This window comes from Homarus americanus, unplaced genomic scaffold (genome assembly GCF_018991925.1).
Source record: "Homarus americanus isolate GMGI-L3 unplaced genomic scaffold, GMGI_Hamer_2.0 scaffold45698, whole genome shotgun sequence".
NCBI classification, from domain to species: Eukaryota; Metazoa; Arthropoda; class Malacostraca; order Decapoda; family Nephropidae; genus Homarus; species Homarus americanus.
Genome location: NW_024735554.1, coordinates 12087468 through 12104873, shown reverse-complemented (window position 1 = coordinate 12104873; position 17406 = coordinate 12087468). Strand labels below are relative to the sequence as shown.

At 38.5% G+C, this 17406-nt stretch overlaps 1 protein-coding gene across 1 annotated transcript in view; it reads right to left on the bottom strand.

Moving 5' to 3' along the window:
• Window positions 1-567: 567 nt before the first annotated feature.
• The window catches only part of LOC121871347, a 67793-nt gene continuing 50954 nt past the window's right edge, over window positions 568-17406 (bottom strand). Inside the window, exons 7-8 of the mRNA XM_042373566.1 lie at window positions 6159-14030; window positions 568-752 (exon numbers count right to left, since the gene is read on the bottom strand). Of these exons, the coding sequence (XP_042229500.1) occupies window positions 568-752; window positions 6159-14030 (8057 nt within the window). The remainder of the gene's footprint in view (window positions 753-6158; window positions 14031-17406) is intronic.

Genomic DNA, 17406 nt, shown 5'->3' with positions numbered 1-17406 from the left:
TGGTGCTTAGAATCATAAGGTCATCACCACTGAGGTTAAGATTGATGTGCTCAATGTTAGGAGAGGTGAACTAACAGCTGATATTACACGTGCCCTTGATCTTAGTGAAAATACTTCATGGACTATTCATGATAGTACAGAAAAGATCAAGGAGAGTGCCAAGAGTGGAACATTAATCAGTTCAATTATGGAGAGAATGGAACGAATGTTGAGCTCATGGATCAAACACCAAATTCACAAAAATGTTCCTGTCAGCATGCTTGTGATACAAGGAAAAGCCTAGAGTATATAAGGAATTGCCAGTGTATTACTGTATTTTATATTTCCTTGCAAGTCTATTAATAATGAAGGCCCCCTAATCTCCACTATTTACATTATTTAATTTACAATTTTTTATTTACATGTCTGTTTTCAAAAATGTAATTATTGACCAAATGGAGAGGTTCCTGTACTACCACATGCAGTATCTGATGCATGATATCAATTGTATGAAAAGGTCAAATGAATCATCTAAGTTTATACATTGAATTAAAAAAAAAATTTCATAATCAAATTAAAATTAATGAGTCATCTTGTACACTTTGTTTGTTTTCGAAAGATATTTAGAAGTATTCTTTCTACCTTATTTGCAGCATAAACAAGGACATTGGGGGGTTTTTCTGTTACAGCGTCAAGGTTTTTTCGACATGGCCCTTCTTCTTCCACACGCATGAGTGGCATTCCTGGGGTAGCATCACTTGATGGAGATCCACCTGCCATTATCAAACAATGAACTAATGGGAATATCTCCCTTTCGATTTGTGACAAGGAATACTCTAACAATATGTACTTATTACTCACTAGTCATTACCACATCCTCCAACTATATACAGTAGTTAAAGCACTACAGTATATGGATTACCCACACCGGTTGCTCCAAGCTATACAGACATTCCAGAATTCATGGCTTCACCCCAACTAAGTCTATGGACATTATCCAGGAGTTATATGTACAAAACTGTACTTCAATATTATTTGATTCTCAGGTAGCAGCATCATTGGCGGATGGTAAACAACACTCCATTGAACTACTCATAACAACTTAGTCTCTTAATACTACTAGTGTTATTGAGTTGTTGGTGTATTCCTGAAAATGGTTAAACATAAAATGAAACAAAACTGTATACGGCTTGTCTATCAAAGACCAAAAACAATTACATGTAAATACTTTACAAATTGATCCTGCAATCTCATTTCATGACCAATCCAAGGCTAAGTGATTCAAGGATTACCCCACTAAATCAACAAGGCTATAACATAGATATCTCTCAAATTTGGTTACTGGTTTAAGCCTTCCTTCTCAAATTAATTGCTGAAAGGGAGTTTAGATGCAGCACTGTGGGTCAAAGGCAACAAGTCATGACATTACATCAGCCTGAGCACAGTGATGTTGATATGGAGGAAGAAATTGATGAATCTATGCCTCTGTCACACACATCAACAACAACATGGCAATGACCACAACTCAGGCCTCACACAACAGGAAGAATAATTTGATAATGAAGGTGATACACCTGATAATCTTGATTGTGACCATGGATGTGCCACCAATTCCTGTAAGTAATTTTCATAGGGCCAACACAACAGGAGGAGGAATGTATCTCCCTTTATATAATGGCAGTCAATAGGAAAAATGGCTCCAATTTATGAAAAATTAATTTTGGAAAGGTGCTGTACTCACACTGCTTAATCTACCAGTGTGTGTCACAATCCCTGCTGCCAAGTGTACTCAGTCAGTTGCAAATGAAAGCCCAAATTTTGCATTTTTTTGCACTTCAGTACTTCATAAATGAAAAGCATATGATGTTCCAAAATAAATATATAAATTTCATAACCTTGAGAGTTAATTACCAACATGCTAACCTTATCTTCTCTATGTATCAAAGAATTCTCATAGAATTCATATTAACCCATTAAGCATCCACCAGTTCTGGCAATAGGTGTCCTGTCAGGAAAAAAGTGAAAATAAATTGTGTATGTTGATGTCTAAAGTCCGAAAAATTGCATAATTTTGCACTCCAGGCATTTAAACTTCCGCTACACAACAATGCGGGTAAGTGCATCAGAGCGGTGCACAGGATCTGTCTGATGGGGGGCTGAGAGTTTGCATAAAGGACACCATCCCCTGAGGGAGGAGGTGAGCGAAGAGAGCCTTTACAGTTTTTTTTAAATCTGATCTATTTGAGGGCTATTTTGATGCCATTATGCAGTATGCTATGAATGTCCCTTGAGTTTTGGTATATTTTTATATTTTTTTTATTTAAATATAGTTAATATGCAATAAAAGCAACATTTAAACTGCTTCTTTATGAAATACCGGTTCTCAATATGTACCTCAACTTCATGTGTAGATGAATCATATGCCATACAATGACATTATTAGACAACTTATTTACAACATAAACTAAAGAAACAGAGTCACTGAATGCTACTGTACAGCTCAACCGTGGCTAAAACAAATTAAATCTTTCACTGTTAAACGCACCATATATGATATTATAGAAGGGTGTTTATATTTGGCTTTAGAATGATATAAGAGGATTTTTTCCTCCCTAAGTTCTTTGCTTCCTAAATAGGCTGATCTGCCTTTTTTTTCAGGGGCAACCAGCGGCCCATGGGCCGCATGCAGCCCAAACTATGTCTTTGTGTGGCCCGTGGAGTGATTGAAAAATTCCACTTAATGTGGCCCCTGGTTCAGGTAGCCAGGTTATGGTGAGGAAAGCAATATTTATTAAAAGAATAATTTTTATACAATTCATTACTGCTTCAACACCTAAGACTAAGTACCGGTAAGTACGAAAATTAAACAAGGAAAAATCAACGCATTCATAGACTGCTTCACTCCTCTGTTGTTAAATGCAAAGAAACGTTAACATTTTACTTAAACAAATTATTATGATGGATTTGTTTCATAAATAGGAAGAAGCCTGTGATTGTAAACTGAATACATAGTAAAGGGGACATGACAATAAGCTGCTTCACTGTCCATGGTAATACAATATTAACACTACTTTTGAGTTATGCAGCCCATGACTGAGGAAAGGTTGCCCATGTCTGCCCTACCCTATTGTTACTGATGATTGGAGAAGAAAAAAGAAAAAAAAATCAAGGAGGGCACTCCGTAACTAGCAGGGCAGAGGCGTGGGCTTAAGCCCCCCCGACCTCTACCTGTGCAAATGCCTGAAGTGCATCGTGGGACAGTTCCCACTTTCACTAGTGAGTGCGGGAGATTGGTAAATACAGCGGGGTTTAAAAACGGCAGTGATGCTATAGTGACGATACTACAATGCTGTCCTACCATTTTAAAATGGCAATGATGCTTAATGGGTTAAATATTATTTTGATGAAAAAATAAATAAATAAATAATAATAATAATAATAATAATAAAAAAATAAAGTACAAACATAAAATCAAAACAGTTAATAAGACTGAGGGACTGAGCAATATATTGTCTCCCTTTCCATATGCATTCTTAATGATAAAACATGAGTAGGCTCTGGGCAAAATTGAATGAAGAGAGAGAACCAAATTTTACTTGGCCAAATTGAACCTCTGGAATTTTGCACTTCGTTATTTGCCGCATTCCAAGAAGAGGTGGAAAGAGCTATGAACATACAGTACTTCCATTTATTCCAATCCTACAACAAAGCCCTACCCATACTGAACCATCTAGACTCTAGAGGGTTATATGATGCAATAACTGGAAGTTGGTGATGGTCTGACATTGCAAAATTATTTATCATTTACTTCTCACCTACAGAAAGAATTCATTAGAACAATTCTTAATTTAATAAGTCACACATAAGAGGCATCCTTGGGACCAGAGAAGACAAGCATCTGTTTGATGTCCACCAATGAAGCAACATACAGTATTTAGTTTTTCAAGAAATCTTAAGTCCTTAAATATGACCTGAAAAAACTGATTCCACCTCAAAACTAATGACCAATGGATAAGCCTTCCTAACTTCACTATAAGAATTGCTAAATGCAACTTCCCTACAAAACAGCTCCACTGTTTGCATGACACCTTCCTCTGGGACAAGAAAATGCACACTTCCCTTCAAAATTTAGTCATAAGCTAATGTACACAACAATTGCAGCAAGACATAACTAAGGCTAAGCTCACTTTAATAATGAGAGCTGAGTGACTGCCTTGAAAACTTGGAAGTCCTAAAAATTGGAGGCTAAAGCATAGAATGCCTCTTTTAGAGGACACTACAGGCAAGATTATGTTTGCACAGCTTGAACATTACGGCATTAGGGGCCTGTCCCACAATTGGTTTACCTCATATCTGTCCAACAGGATGCAGTATGTCTGCTATAATAATCACCAATCTGACTCCTAGCCAATCTTGTATAGCATCCCCCAAGGTTCCATTCTCAGTCCAGTACTGTTTTTGTTGTACATAAACGACATAGTCCACGCCAGCACACTCATAAAATACAACTTGTTTACAGACGATAGTAATCTCTATGCCAACAACTCAGACCTCCATTCCTTGATGAGAACTATGAACACTGAATTGACTATAGTCAGGACCTGGGTAATACGTAATAAGCTGACCTTAAACCTTGAGAAAACCCACTACACGATCTTTCACAGAAGGAGGAACTTACCCCCAGACCCCCTGTACCTTGGTAATACAGTCCTCAAACGCGAACAAAATACTAAATTCCTCGGAGTTATTGTTGATGAGAAACTTAACTGGAGAAACCACACACAAGCCATTCACAGTAGTCAATAAACAGTGAGGTATCATGTATCACACTCAACAGTCACTCACTATGGGGGCCTCTGGCTCTTCAAAAACACAATCCCTGGTTACTGCACAAAAGAGAGTTGTACGGACAATGACCTACTTGAAAAAACAGGTCACACAAACGAAAAATTTGTAAATTGAAAATGCTAAAATTCGAAGATATTAACACCTGCTGTGCCCTCTTTGTTTACAAATCTATCAGTCACTTGCTTGACAATAATTATTTCCAGTTCCAGAATAATCAGAGATACAACTTAAGGCACCCAGAGCTACTACGACCACCCCCCATGCACTCCTCTCAGTCCCAGACCTCCATAAAATATCATGGTGTGAAGGTGTGGAACAACTTACCCCCACACATCCGAGCAAAGACTACGCTCCCTTCCTTTAAATCGTCTCTTAAAAAAATATCTATTGTCTAAGTATAAATAATTCTTGTAACACCTACTATATTTACAGTACCTGCTTTTATTGTACCATCAAAACCGTTTTATCGAAAATTATCATGTAAATACAGTAGATAAGAAATTACCATTGCAATAAACATATTTGCCAACTAGACATAATCCTGACAGCTCTGTTCTTTTGTTCAACCTTAATACTGTACAACCCATGTTGTACTGCTCCCCCATTAGACTTATGTTTTCAATTCCACTGCAATTTTTGTACAGTATATATTTATAATATAAATAAAAAATAAAAAAATTATAAATAATTAAAATAAAAAATATTGAAGTGATAACCGTGGTAACATTATGAGATGTTCTTATTACCACCGTGCTATTATACTATTCCAGATGTTAGTAAATGTTACATAATACTTCCGAGATAAATGTACAGTATAGTATATATCAGGTGCCTAAAAGAGAGCTCAGGTTCTCAACTGGCTCAGCCATGTTAATATTGTTTTTATTATCCACTCTGTATCTGTTTTTCTGGCGAAATAAACTGTTTCAATTCAATTCAATTCAATTCAGTATCACAAGGCACCTAATGAAGTCTGATGCATGGAATTACAGCTTATGGATATGCTAACTGACAGGAGCAATATGCACAGGCTCATGTAACAATTGATTGCCTCCAACTATAGAAGAGACTGCCATATCTAAATTCACTTACCGGTACTTAAAAATGGTTTTAGCAAGGTTTAAATTAATTTAATTCATTAATATCACCTGCAAGTTGTCTAGGTAACACAAGTTTTAACCTTGTAGACTTAGTGGGATCAAATTAGTTACTAAAGACAAGAGTTGCATCATAAAATGTGAAAATTTTTCACACTGTAAGTACAGTAGTGCTGTATGGTATATTCTACAGTAACTTTACCTCTGACAATGAGAAATGAAGAAAATACAGACCTACAGAGGTGGACATAACACGTTTGGCTGGAGAATATACTGCTGCAGATGAATGAGGTCGCCTGTAGGGGCTGGAGGTAAAACTTGAGCTGTGTGAAACACCTCGAACAAATGGTGATCCAGTACGCTGAAGGTTTGGATTTGACGACGCTGTCTCACACAACCCTGAAAGATGCATATTGTGTGGTAGACTGAGTTTTTTCCCAGCAGGGGTATGATGGGAACTCCGCCTACTAAGTGTATCTGGTTTAACCTTATCAATTTCCGATTCTTCAACTAAACTCCAAGACGACCCATGCTGAGAGTCATTCCTGGCATGAATTTCATTAAGGTACTCTTGATACTCCTCCTGTGTCCTGCTTGATCTGGGACTTGTTTCGGGAAGTTCAAACAAAGTCTCTACAGAAATTTCTCTGTGCAATCGGAAACTTCCCTCGCGAGAGAATGGGCTTCCACTAGGAGACTTTCCACTTTGTGAACAATGCTCTCTGATTTTACCACACACAAGAATTTCCATAGAGGATGATCGTTTATTAAGTTGTGTCAAAATACGTGAACCCTCCTTGCGTTTAGACACCGGTGAGAGTGAAACTTTGTTGAGATCGGCTCCTTCACTCATGGTTCTATTGCGCTTCTCAACTTTAGGTTTGAAGCCTATTGTAACCGAAAAGCTATTGTTGGATCCTCGAAGGGCTCGGGTGCCCATTACTGGGGCTGGAGGACTCATATCTCTACTGGCAGGAAGACTATATGAGGAAGCTGAAGCAGGGATAATTCTCTTAGGAGATGTATGTGGAGATGCCTGAGGGGATGAGTGGGTTGATGACAGGAGAGGGTTGTCTACCGACTCTTGGCTGCTTGAAAGATGCCGGGTAAGGACGTGTTTGTACAATCGCGGGGAAGGCTGAGTGCCAAGGCTGGCCATACGGGGGTGGCTGATGATACGCTTTGGAGAAGACTGGCGACTCCCAATTGGGCTGTCACTATCAGACCCAGAAGCTGCTAATCCACCATTGCCTCTACATATGGTTGTTGCTACACCCATACCTGCCATATTACCTACCTGCTGTACACTAACAGGGCTACTAATTACAGGGCGTGTTTTGCCATTGGTTGCTACAGGGCTGTGTTTGGTTTTCTCTACATCTCGACGGGAACCATTTATTACATTACCTTGTTCCCCTTGTTTTCTCTCATCAAGAAGTGGGGACTGGGTATTGCTTTTAGTCTTCTTCTCAAGTTTTCGGAATAGAGAAGGAGATGACAGCTTTTCCCGAGACGAATCCTTATCCTTATCTTTCTCTTTTTCTTTGGATTTATTTCTCTTCAACAGCCCCTTCAAAGATAACATGGCAGATTTCTTCTCACTGTTTCCTACCCCATCTTTCTTCTTTTTCTTACTTTTTTCTTCCTTATCTTTCTTCTTTTCTTCCTTCTTACTTGAAGACATCGATCCTGCTGGAAGGGTGACACTCCTATGCATTTCTTTGTTTGTATTTTTCTTATCTTTACTTTCAATGTCAACAGAGAAGACTTTTTTGCGTGCCCCACGAGCTTTCTGCTGAGAAGTGACCTGATCAAAGTGTGGAAACTTATCCAGGGACCCTTGTGATTTTAAGCTTACCTTATCACATTTCATGCCAAGTTCTTCTGATTTTGCAGTGGTAATTGACCCGTGTCTGTGAGTGTGGGACCCTTTGCTATCAGTATCACTCTCTAAGCATTCTAGTGATCCACTTGCACCCCAGCTGGAGTTAACAGATCTTAGATCTGGCTCCAAGTAACTCTTTGATGCTGATGATCCCCGGCTATCTGATGTTAATATTGATGACAGCTCTTCACTGCCATATTTTTTTAACTCTGGCTCAGGAGACCTTGTTAATGACTCATCTCTTGTTGATGTTTCCTCTGCACTTCCTCCTCGCCCTAATATTCTTGCCTCTTCATGTGTAATTTCACGAGATGAAAATTCTGTAATGTATGCCCTTTCAACAGCATTTTCTGGCACTTCAGGATCACTGTCTGTTTTCTCACCAAAGCTTGTACTTTTCAGTTTTACATCAACCTTTGCTATATTCTCAATTACTGAATTTTCTTCATCAGTTGCCTCTCTAGACACGGGGCTTGAAGAGCCATATGCATCCACCGGTAAATTAGTAACTGGAAATGGAACTTTTTTCATGTCACAAGTAACAGCAGGCGATACCACAGGAGATTCTTGAGGTGTACTACCTGATTTAGCAGAAACTTTAAGCGAGGCTTGATGAATGGGCGACACAGTTGTATCAGTTCTCTCAAGGTTGGGCATACGGAGCAGTCTGGGTTTACTAGGTTCAAAAATTTCCTTTGGTGAGGATTTACTTGAATATGTAACTTCCTGATCCACACACTCTTTATTTTCCTTGTGTAGCTGACTGGTTTTCAATTCAAAAATTTTACTACCAGCACAACTAAATAAACTGTCTTTTACTAAATTGATATTTGACTGTGTCTCTGTGGAGGATTTCTCTTCACTCTTTATTTCTGTTTTAACTTTGTGCATGTGACTGTCATGTAAATCTTCAGACACTTTCCCTTCTGTGCCCATCATGGGCATGTACTCATAATAAACCACTTGATTTAAGTTACTTTGTTGACTGTTTTCTGCCTTCAATTCATTTCTTGAGGCAGATTCAGGGATTGGGATATGCACTGCCAGTTCACTTTCACTCCTTTGATGATAATCACTTTGTATTATTTCTTCGTATTTTCCATCAATATTCATCTTTTCTTCATGCATTACTCCATCAGCCACATTTATAGTATCTCCTTTAGTTTCTGGAAGGAGGATACAATCTCCATGCTCAATATCCAACACATGTGCTTCTCTAGTATCATTTGAACAGGTGAGCTCTTTTTCCAAAGACAGTCTTCCTGAGGAGTCTAATGACATGCCTTGTTTGCTAGAGTCTTTCCATGTTGTGTCAGATAAGGTCAACACATTAACAGATCCTTCATGAGTTTCTCTTAGTTCTTCTATTAACTGCATTTCCTTCCCTCTCATATCAGGAAAATGATCTTGAGCTGTTACCCTGGAAACCGGCAAGGAAGTTATCTCTGTTGGCTGTGTTGTCAAATTTTCAGTTTTGTTTACTTCTTGCATGTTTCCATTATTGGTTAATTTGGCAAGTGTTGAGTAATTAGCAAACTTTAGCAAATCCTCTTTACCAGATGCTATCCAGTCTTCCTCTTTTCCTATATTTGTATGCTTTGAAGGGACAACTGCAAATACACTCATGGCCACTTTTGGAGGAGAAATTCCAATCTGGTTTGCCATATCAATCTTTGGACAATAAATCACAGGCCTACCATCGAAGATATAGTTTTCCTTTGGTGGTAAGAAAACTTCATCTTCAAGATCTGACACTCCACTCTTGCTGGAGTGTCTACTTGGCCGGTCTGAGGTACAGGTGCTGCATGTTTCATTTGCATTAGGACTTGATCTTTCACTGACATCACTCTTTTTGGAGTTCTCCGATGTCACCGACACAATTACATCAGTATTGGAACTTGCCATATCTCCCGTCTTCTCTACTTTACTTTCTTTGTTAGGAGGTAAAGATGTTGAACCTTCAATGGAGTTTGAATACCCAACCTCATAAGACTTCTCAGATTGATGGCTAAAGTCTTCAACCATTACATGATCTGGATTCTTAACATTATGTATACCATATGATTCATCTCTCTGTACTGAATCTGACACAGGCTCAGAACTGGTTAACAACTTCAGTTTATCTGCAATAGATAAATGAAGCTCAATGTTGTTTTGCATAGAATCAACTCGACTATCTCTAGTACTGGAATATACATGACCTACAACTTCATGTATGGTCACAGTTTCATCTTTTTCGATGAAATCTGTACCTCTACTAATTTCACTTGTACAATCTTCACCAATACTTAAGTCAACAGCTTTTTCTGAAGATGAGGTACTTTCCCCCCTTATCATGTTATCCTTCCCATCAACGTGTACTGAATATTTTTCTTTTTGGCATTCATTGATGACTTTGTCTGGAAAACTGGTTACCTGTTGACCTTTGAGAACTACTGCTGCATCATCAGAACTTCTCATTTCATTAACCATCTCTGTATCCTCCATTGCAGATTCAGTTTTAGAATTAACTGCTTCCTTATTATAATCTGTACTTTGAACTGTAATATTAAATAAGTCTTTTCTTGTCTTTTCATCTTTCTCATCATTAGGAGAGATTCTTGAAGGAGACTCTGAAAACTCAGTTGGTTCTTCCTGTGATCCTTGACTAAGAAGCTTGGCATTGTGCTCTTCAAAAGAAAGCCTGGATATAACGGTGTCATCTGAGGAAAGTGATTCACTAGTTTTCATCTTTGAACCGCTCCCATCACCAGACAGCCATCTAATAGCTTTCTCATCCAACCTCACTACAAGATTTGATTTTGAAACGTCAGGTGAAACCTTTGCGATTTCACTACAACTGTGTGCAATTTCTTCTGATGCACATTCCTCAACATAATGCTCTGGTGCTGATGAATCTGAAGAGAGCTTAATGTGAGAGAAATCAGCAGCTGGCAACTGTTTCTTCTCTGAATCACAGGAACTATAATAGGAAGAATTTTCTTGATATGAACTGAGAACACCAACTGGACCTAGATCTAAATTGGAAGGTTCACTTGAATAAAACTTCAACCTCCCAGTATCCTGTTGTGAGAACTCTGAGATACTCCCCCTTGCTGACCCTACTGTAGACACAGGACCACTTTCCACAAGGGTTACATCCCCAGTACTCAGAGAAAGAGTTTCCATATCATCTGAGAGTGTATCAGTCCCAGGAAAGCGATCAGTGTCAGTGAGATCTAGGCTGTCTTTTGACTTGCTGAGAGAAACTCCAATGTGGTCATCAAATCCACCATCTTCATTTGTGCCTTCATTAGCCAAAGGTTCTTTAAGACTAGAGAAGCCAGATTCAGGTACAGAGTCAACAGGACTGGGAAATGACTTGATAAGAGATGATGTAACACTGGTTCCATGATCCTGCATCATCACCTCTACCCCTGAATCAAACAACGCGCTGCTTAGCCCATCCTGCTGTCTACCTTCATCACATATATGAGTTGCTCCTATCAGTGAATCCACCAACGTACTTTCTATGTGTGAAATACCTCCAGACATGTCTTTAGCCTCAGTCTTATGCTCCTCCTCCTCCTCTGGTGAATCAGACTTGAAAGTGCTTTCATCCTTTGACTCCATGAGAGATATGCTGTGTAATGAGATAGCATTGATACGCTCTTGTCTTATTAATTCTAGTCTAGCTGCTCTCAACTTCTCTGAGTCTGGGGGAGCTTGGGTTAGCTCTATTGCTATATCATCTGTAAGACTGTCTGGCTGAGATGTCAGCATTCTGTATGGCAAAGATTCAAATGAACTTTCACTGGCTGTGCTTGATTTAGTATTGAGTTTATTGATATCTTTCAAACATTTTGGTCTCTTAGTTAATCTTGTTGCTACATCTTCATTTGCATCAAGTGAATCATCACCCTTTTCTTCTGTGCTTTCAAATATGACTACATCATTGGTAAACCAATTATTGGAATGAAGGTATGGATCATAACTTTCATTCTCTTTTAAGGGACTGTTCTGTTGCATTTCATCTAAAATGATAGGAATATCAGCAAATCTTTCACTTAAAACCAAGGAAGGTTCAGTATTTGAGTCATTAATCTGTACAGTTACATTAGGAATATCACTGGTAATAGTTATAATGGCATTAGGTTCAACTACAGTTACAGATGGAGCAAAATTTTTATCACCTTTAAGTGTGGGAACACCATCATGACTACCACTCTCACTTGATGTTACATCAGTATCAATGATACTCTCACCTACTTGCTGAATCAAGACCAATTCTTTCATCTTGGTCGTCACATCCAAATCCTGAACTTTTTCTCTGTGGAGTCTAATGTTGTAGAAGTCTTCGGCTGTAGCAGGCTTGTTAGCATTATCTTCTTTCTCTTCTCGTGTTATTTCAAAGGTTCCTTCTACTTTCTTAAGTCTTACATCCTCAAGCTTTTCACTTTTTGCAACTGATACATTAACCAACACCTCAGATGGAATTTGCTCATACTTCTTTGTTGCTGTGCTGATAAGCCTTTTATCTTTTATAAATGATATATTGGTAATATCATCATGATGTTTTCCACCACTCTGTGCATGCACTCTGTCAGTTTCCTTGATTCCTGTATTAACAGGTTTATCCGTAAATATTCTGTTGGTTTTCTCTGTTGCTACATCAACTAACTTTAAGTTTTGAGAAGCTCCTTCTGCTTCATTACTGGTATCCATGTTTACGTATGGAAAGTCTTCTCTTATCACAGTAACTTTAACTTTAGCATCCTCATGATCAAATGGAGTCCTGCTCTTCAGTTCATCTTCTATATTCATTGGAATATCTATACGACTTTCTCGTTTCATGGTTGGAGGAACGATTTCTTCACTCTTAATTAACTTTTTCTCACTCTTGCCTGATGACCTAATTGATTGTCTACAATTTGCTGCACAGACAGTTTTCTTATCATCAGTGATCTGTATATCTGGCTTTTGTTCATTTTGTTTGGTAAAGGATTGATTAAATAATGAAGGTACAATTTGGGGTATTGTTTGTTCGATCTTTTCCTTATTATCTACAACAGGAACTAATCTTTCTTCTTTCTTAGCATTTACATACTTAAGACTACCACCCTGGCGGAAGCTTTCTATTTCAGTAATTGGGGCAACCTGTTCGGTGATTCTAACGAGACTTGCTTCGGTCACCTCAGCCTTTACTACAGTTATATCCACATGCTGGCTATCCGGTTCTTGTACTCCTCTGGGTTGAAGTGTTAGGACCTGGGGCTCATCAGAGGTATATGGCAACTTGAGAGTAGGATTTTCTGAGGGAATTTTGGGATATAGATATTGGCAATCTGGTGAGTTTGCAGATTTAACAAGATACCTTTGAACAATATTAGCAAGATTGTCTTTAATGATACTAGAAGCTCTGCTCAGGTCTGCTTCACTTTTGATTCTCACCGGGTATTTTTTGGGCTCATGAGTGACGACTGCTTCATCTTGGGTGCCTGAAAATGAATACTCATTCAAAAGGGTATCTTCATCACTAGTTGAACTTAAACTCTTCTTAGCCCATTCTCTTCGCTCCTGCGCACTATACAACGCCCTTTGATAATATTCAGCTGCTTCCTTAACAATTTCTCTCTCTTTTTTACCAGGTTCAGTGTGTCCTACTCTTTTACAAAGTACACTTCCTGGAAGACACCTGTATGGATAAAGACAGACTCTACTATCTTTCTTAATTCTTGGTAATGTACTTCTTGAATCAGGGTCTCTGGAGGGACCATTTAAACACAGTAAACTCTGATCACTGGTACAGCTATCATCAATCACTTTCTGGGCATCCTCAGGCTCCTGCCATAAGTCTTCCATTGGGTTGGTAAGAATCGAGCAAGGTTTATTTGGAAATTTTCCCTCCAACTGGGTTAACACTCCTCTCACCGATAACGGCTGTCCCGAGATAATCTGGTTTCCTGAGACCGCCCATCCTCTGGGATAAAAGTTGTAGACATTACATGACACATCGTCAGCATCAGATGTTGGATAATCACTGACACTATCGTAAGATGACTGGGGGTCGAGACTGGATGGATGTTTATCGCTATCGCTGGAAGATTGGGGATTGAGAGTGGTAGATGTATCTGTGGCACTTTCACCAGATGACTGATGGCGCAGAAGAGCAGACAGTAATGGAGGACGAAGAGAGTTGCCTCGTAATCCTAAATTCCCACATCCTACAAGTGGAGGTTGGCCTGCAGTAAAGAGAGACTTTCATTAATTATTAAAAAGTAACAAATGGCACGAATGCCAAAAAATATATAAAATTTTGCTATCACGGCCACTAATAGCTGAATATTACACTGAACTAGAAAACTACTGAACTACTTCCCACAGACAACATAATCACAGTATTTTATAGAACATATAATTTAATACTGTATAGCATGCTTCTATAGTTACACAATAGAACCTAATTTTACAGTATCAACATGCACACACACAAAAAATAGTAAATACCACATTATAACATTAAAGCAAGACTTTAAAGAAACACTATACAGTATTGTTTAAGATAAAATTCCATTCCAGTCACTAAATTTATATTCAAGATACTGTATTCAATTTATACCAAGAAACATTCCCTTAACATTGTACTAGCCAGAGACTGTCTCAGTCAGCTAAATCTCATTCTCAAATTCTCAACAAAATGAAATTGAATAGTAGATGCATCAAAATTCCGAAGAATACGCAATAGACCCAATAATCATCTTTCTGAACGGAAACAAAGGTAATGAAGAATTCCACATCATGAGGATATTTCATCAGTACTGACATTGTTGATTAAGTCGATTTATCACCGAGATGCTCACCTCCAGTCCCTCTTCCTGTTTCACACAAATGTATCTCAACTGCACAAACTCAAATAATTCCTCTGGCATATTGCACACATATAAGCTAAGACCATATCAATTGAGTCACAACCTTAATCTTTTATATGGCTTACCCTTTTCTCTCTCTTTCTCATAATATTTGCACAATTGTTCCAGTAATCTATCATTCATTACATTTTACAAGTTTGTATCAAACTAAAAAAAAAATCTTAAGATTTTATTGGGAATTCTTTATCCAAAATCTCTTTCTCACATCTCCACTATCTACCTTAAAGTGAGTGTTTTAGAGCTCATCAGGACCCAAGCACTAGTGAAACAAAAGAATATCAGTATGAGGTCTAACTGACCAGTGGTAATCACACAGAAATAGGTCACACACCTGCTATGTGAGGTGGATGTTAAAAAAAAGCAGCTGGCATTCAAAGCATCAACCTGTATTTCCTATGACACTATATCAGCAATCTTGCTGGTCTTCTTTTGATCATCTATACATAATGTCTGCTTGGGGATAGAACACCTAGCCCACATACAGAACAAAGCCAGAATGGAACTTGTCCACAAAATAGAAATGTCAGTAAAACCCAAGGGACTACAGGCTCATATCTCACTTATCTATGGACGGCAAGTTATTTGAGACGCTAACTGCAGATGACACCTATCACCTCCTTGATCACCACACACTGCTGTCCACCACCAGTTTGGTTTAAAATAATCTCAATCCACCTCAGACATCATGTGCAGAGCAATGGTCATTACAGGGGCCTGCCAAGGGAGTTGAAGGGATCTCCTTCAACTATCTGTGGACTATTTGAGAGGAAGGAACTTCAAAGTTTGTTAAAAAAAAAAAAAAAAATCCCTAACTGCTAGTGACCTCAACCTTTACTGTTGAATACACCCTCTGATGTTTTTACCACCACCAGGAGAGCCAGAGTGCAGTTCAGTTGGTTAACCAACTGCTGGAATTGATCCATGGATGGGATGCATGCTGATAGGCATGCTTCCTGGCAGCCACCCACACCTTGGAGGACATACAGGTAAACCTCAATATACGATGTCCCGTTCAGCGATATTTTGCTTTAACGATGGTCATGAATTAAGACCATCTGGCTATACAGTATGTGATAAAAAAAATTTGCTTTAACCATTAAACCCTAGGTTAGGGTGCTGCTGGCAGTACTCCCCCCCCCCACACGGGGGTAAATCGAGAAAAATCAACTTTTCTAAAAATAATTTTTAATCTATTTAAATGATAAAACAATAAAAAATAAAAGAAAAACTATATATTGACTTTATAGAAACTTCCCTGGCATCGCTGAGGGAGGGAGATAGGAGGACAGTGTTGTTTTGACAGCTGGCGGCGCTCGTGGTCACCTACACACTTACCAGCTATTTTTAGCTTGCCTTTGTGTCCGAGGTGGCCAGTAATGCATATATTTACTGACCATAATACTTATTTGCTATAACTAATTAATTTAGAATATTTTACTGTATTTGCATTCTTTTTCATAAAAAGTGCTTGGCAACACACACGCAGTCGGTTGCCAGTTTGCCTGGCTGTCTTTGTGTTTGGTAGAGCAAATACTAATGCATAAAATAATAATAATTCCACAAATAAATACATTTATAACATAATCATAGCAACATTTTCCAGTAATACTACACTACAATACAACTACACTACTTTTAGCAATATTACTTTGATACAACATGATAAAATGGACAAACAATGAAAATGAAACAAACAAAAGAAGGTAATTATGCTCAGGAAGCTTCCCTGTGGCCGAGGTGTGGCGTGACAGACAACAGACAAATAGTCACAAGGGAACCTGATAACCCGCGCTGGGCATTTAAACAGTGGCGGGAAAAGGCGTAAGGGTTAACGATATCCATTGGTTGGAAAAAAATTTTTATCTCTAGTGCAAACTGTGGGTTGTATATACTCAAATTAATCACTGTCTTGCAAGGATTCCAGAAATGGAAATTAAATTTTTCTATGTCAAGTCAGTGACATTTTATAAGGAAACAATATTTAACCCTATACACCACCATAGGGATTGCATCTCTCACTGCACTCGTCAGCTGCAGCAATATCTACCTGCGCGCCGCCACACGGCCAACCTGCACATTACAATCCTACAGTCCTGCACTTGGTTCTTTGTTGATCGCATCTGTCCATCATCGCATAGCTTCACGATTATCTTTCAGCATCGTTGACTGTATGCACATTGAACTTCTCATCAGCTTTTTTTTTTCTTATAGTGAGAGGAATACACTAACGTTTAGAGTGAATGTGAAGTGATATTTTCTGTTTTTGTTTTTTTGGTGACTTTAAACGTGCTTTGCCTCTACAGTATTTTCGTGAACATATGATCTGTGTCGGCCTCTATCATTGTGCTTATGTTGTCACTGCTTGTTCTTCCTGAGGTGGTGGGAGTTGTTTAATGGTTTTATATTGATTTTATAAGTGTAGGAATTTTTTGGGCAATGATACATGATACCGATCTACGATATTTCACATAGACGGGTTTATCAGGTACCTGACCCCATCGCATATCGAGGTTTACTTTAGGAGAGTGCTTCTGTCATCCCTGGATCATGTGGCAACTTTTGTTATGGACACCAGTTCAGTAAGAACCTTAACATTGCCCATAATGCCTCACTTTGAGTCTCCATCAAACAAAGGTTAGCCGGACCACAAAGGGATTCTCGAACACTCTACAGGGCTCAAGATTAACCT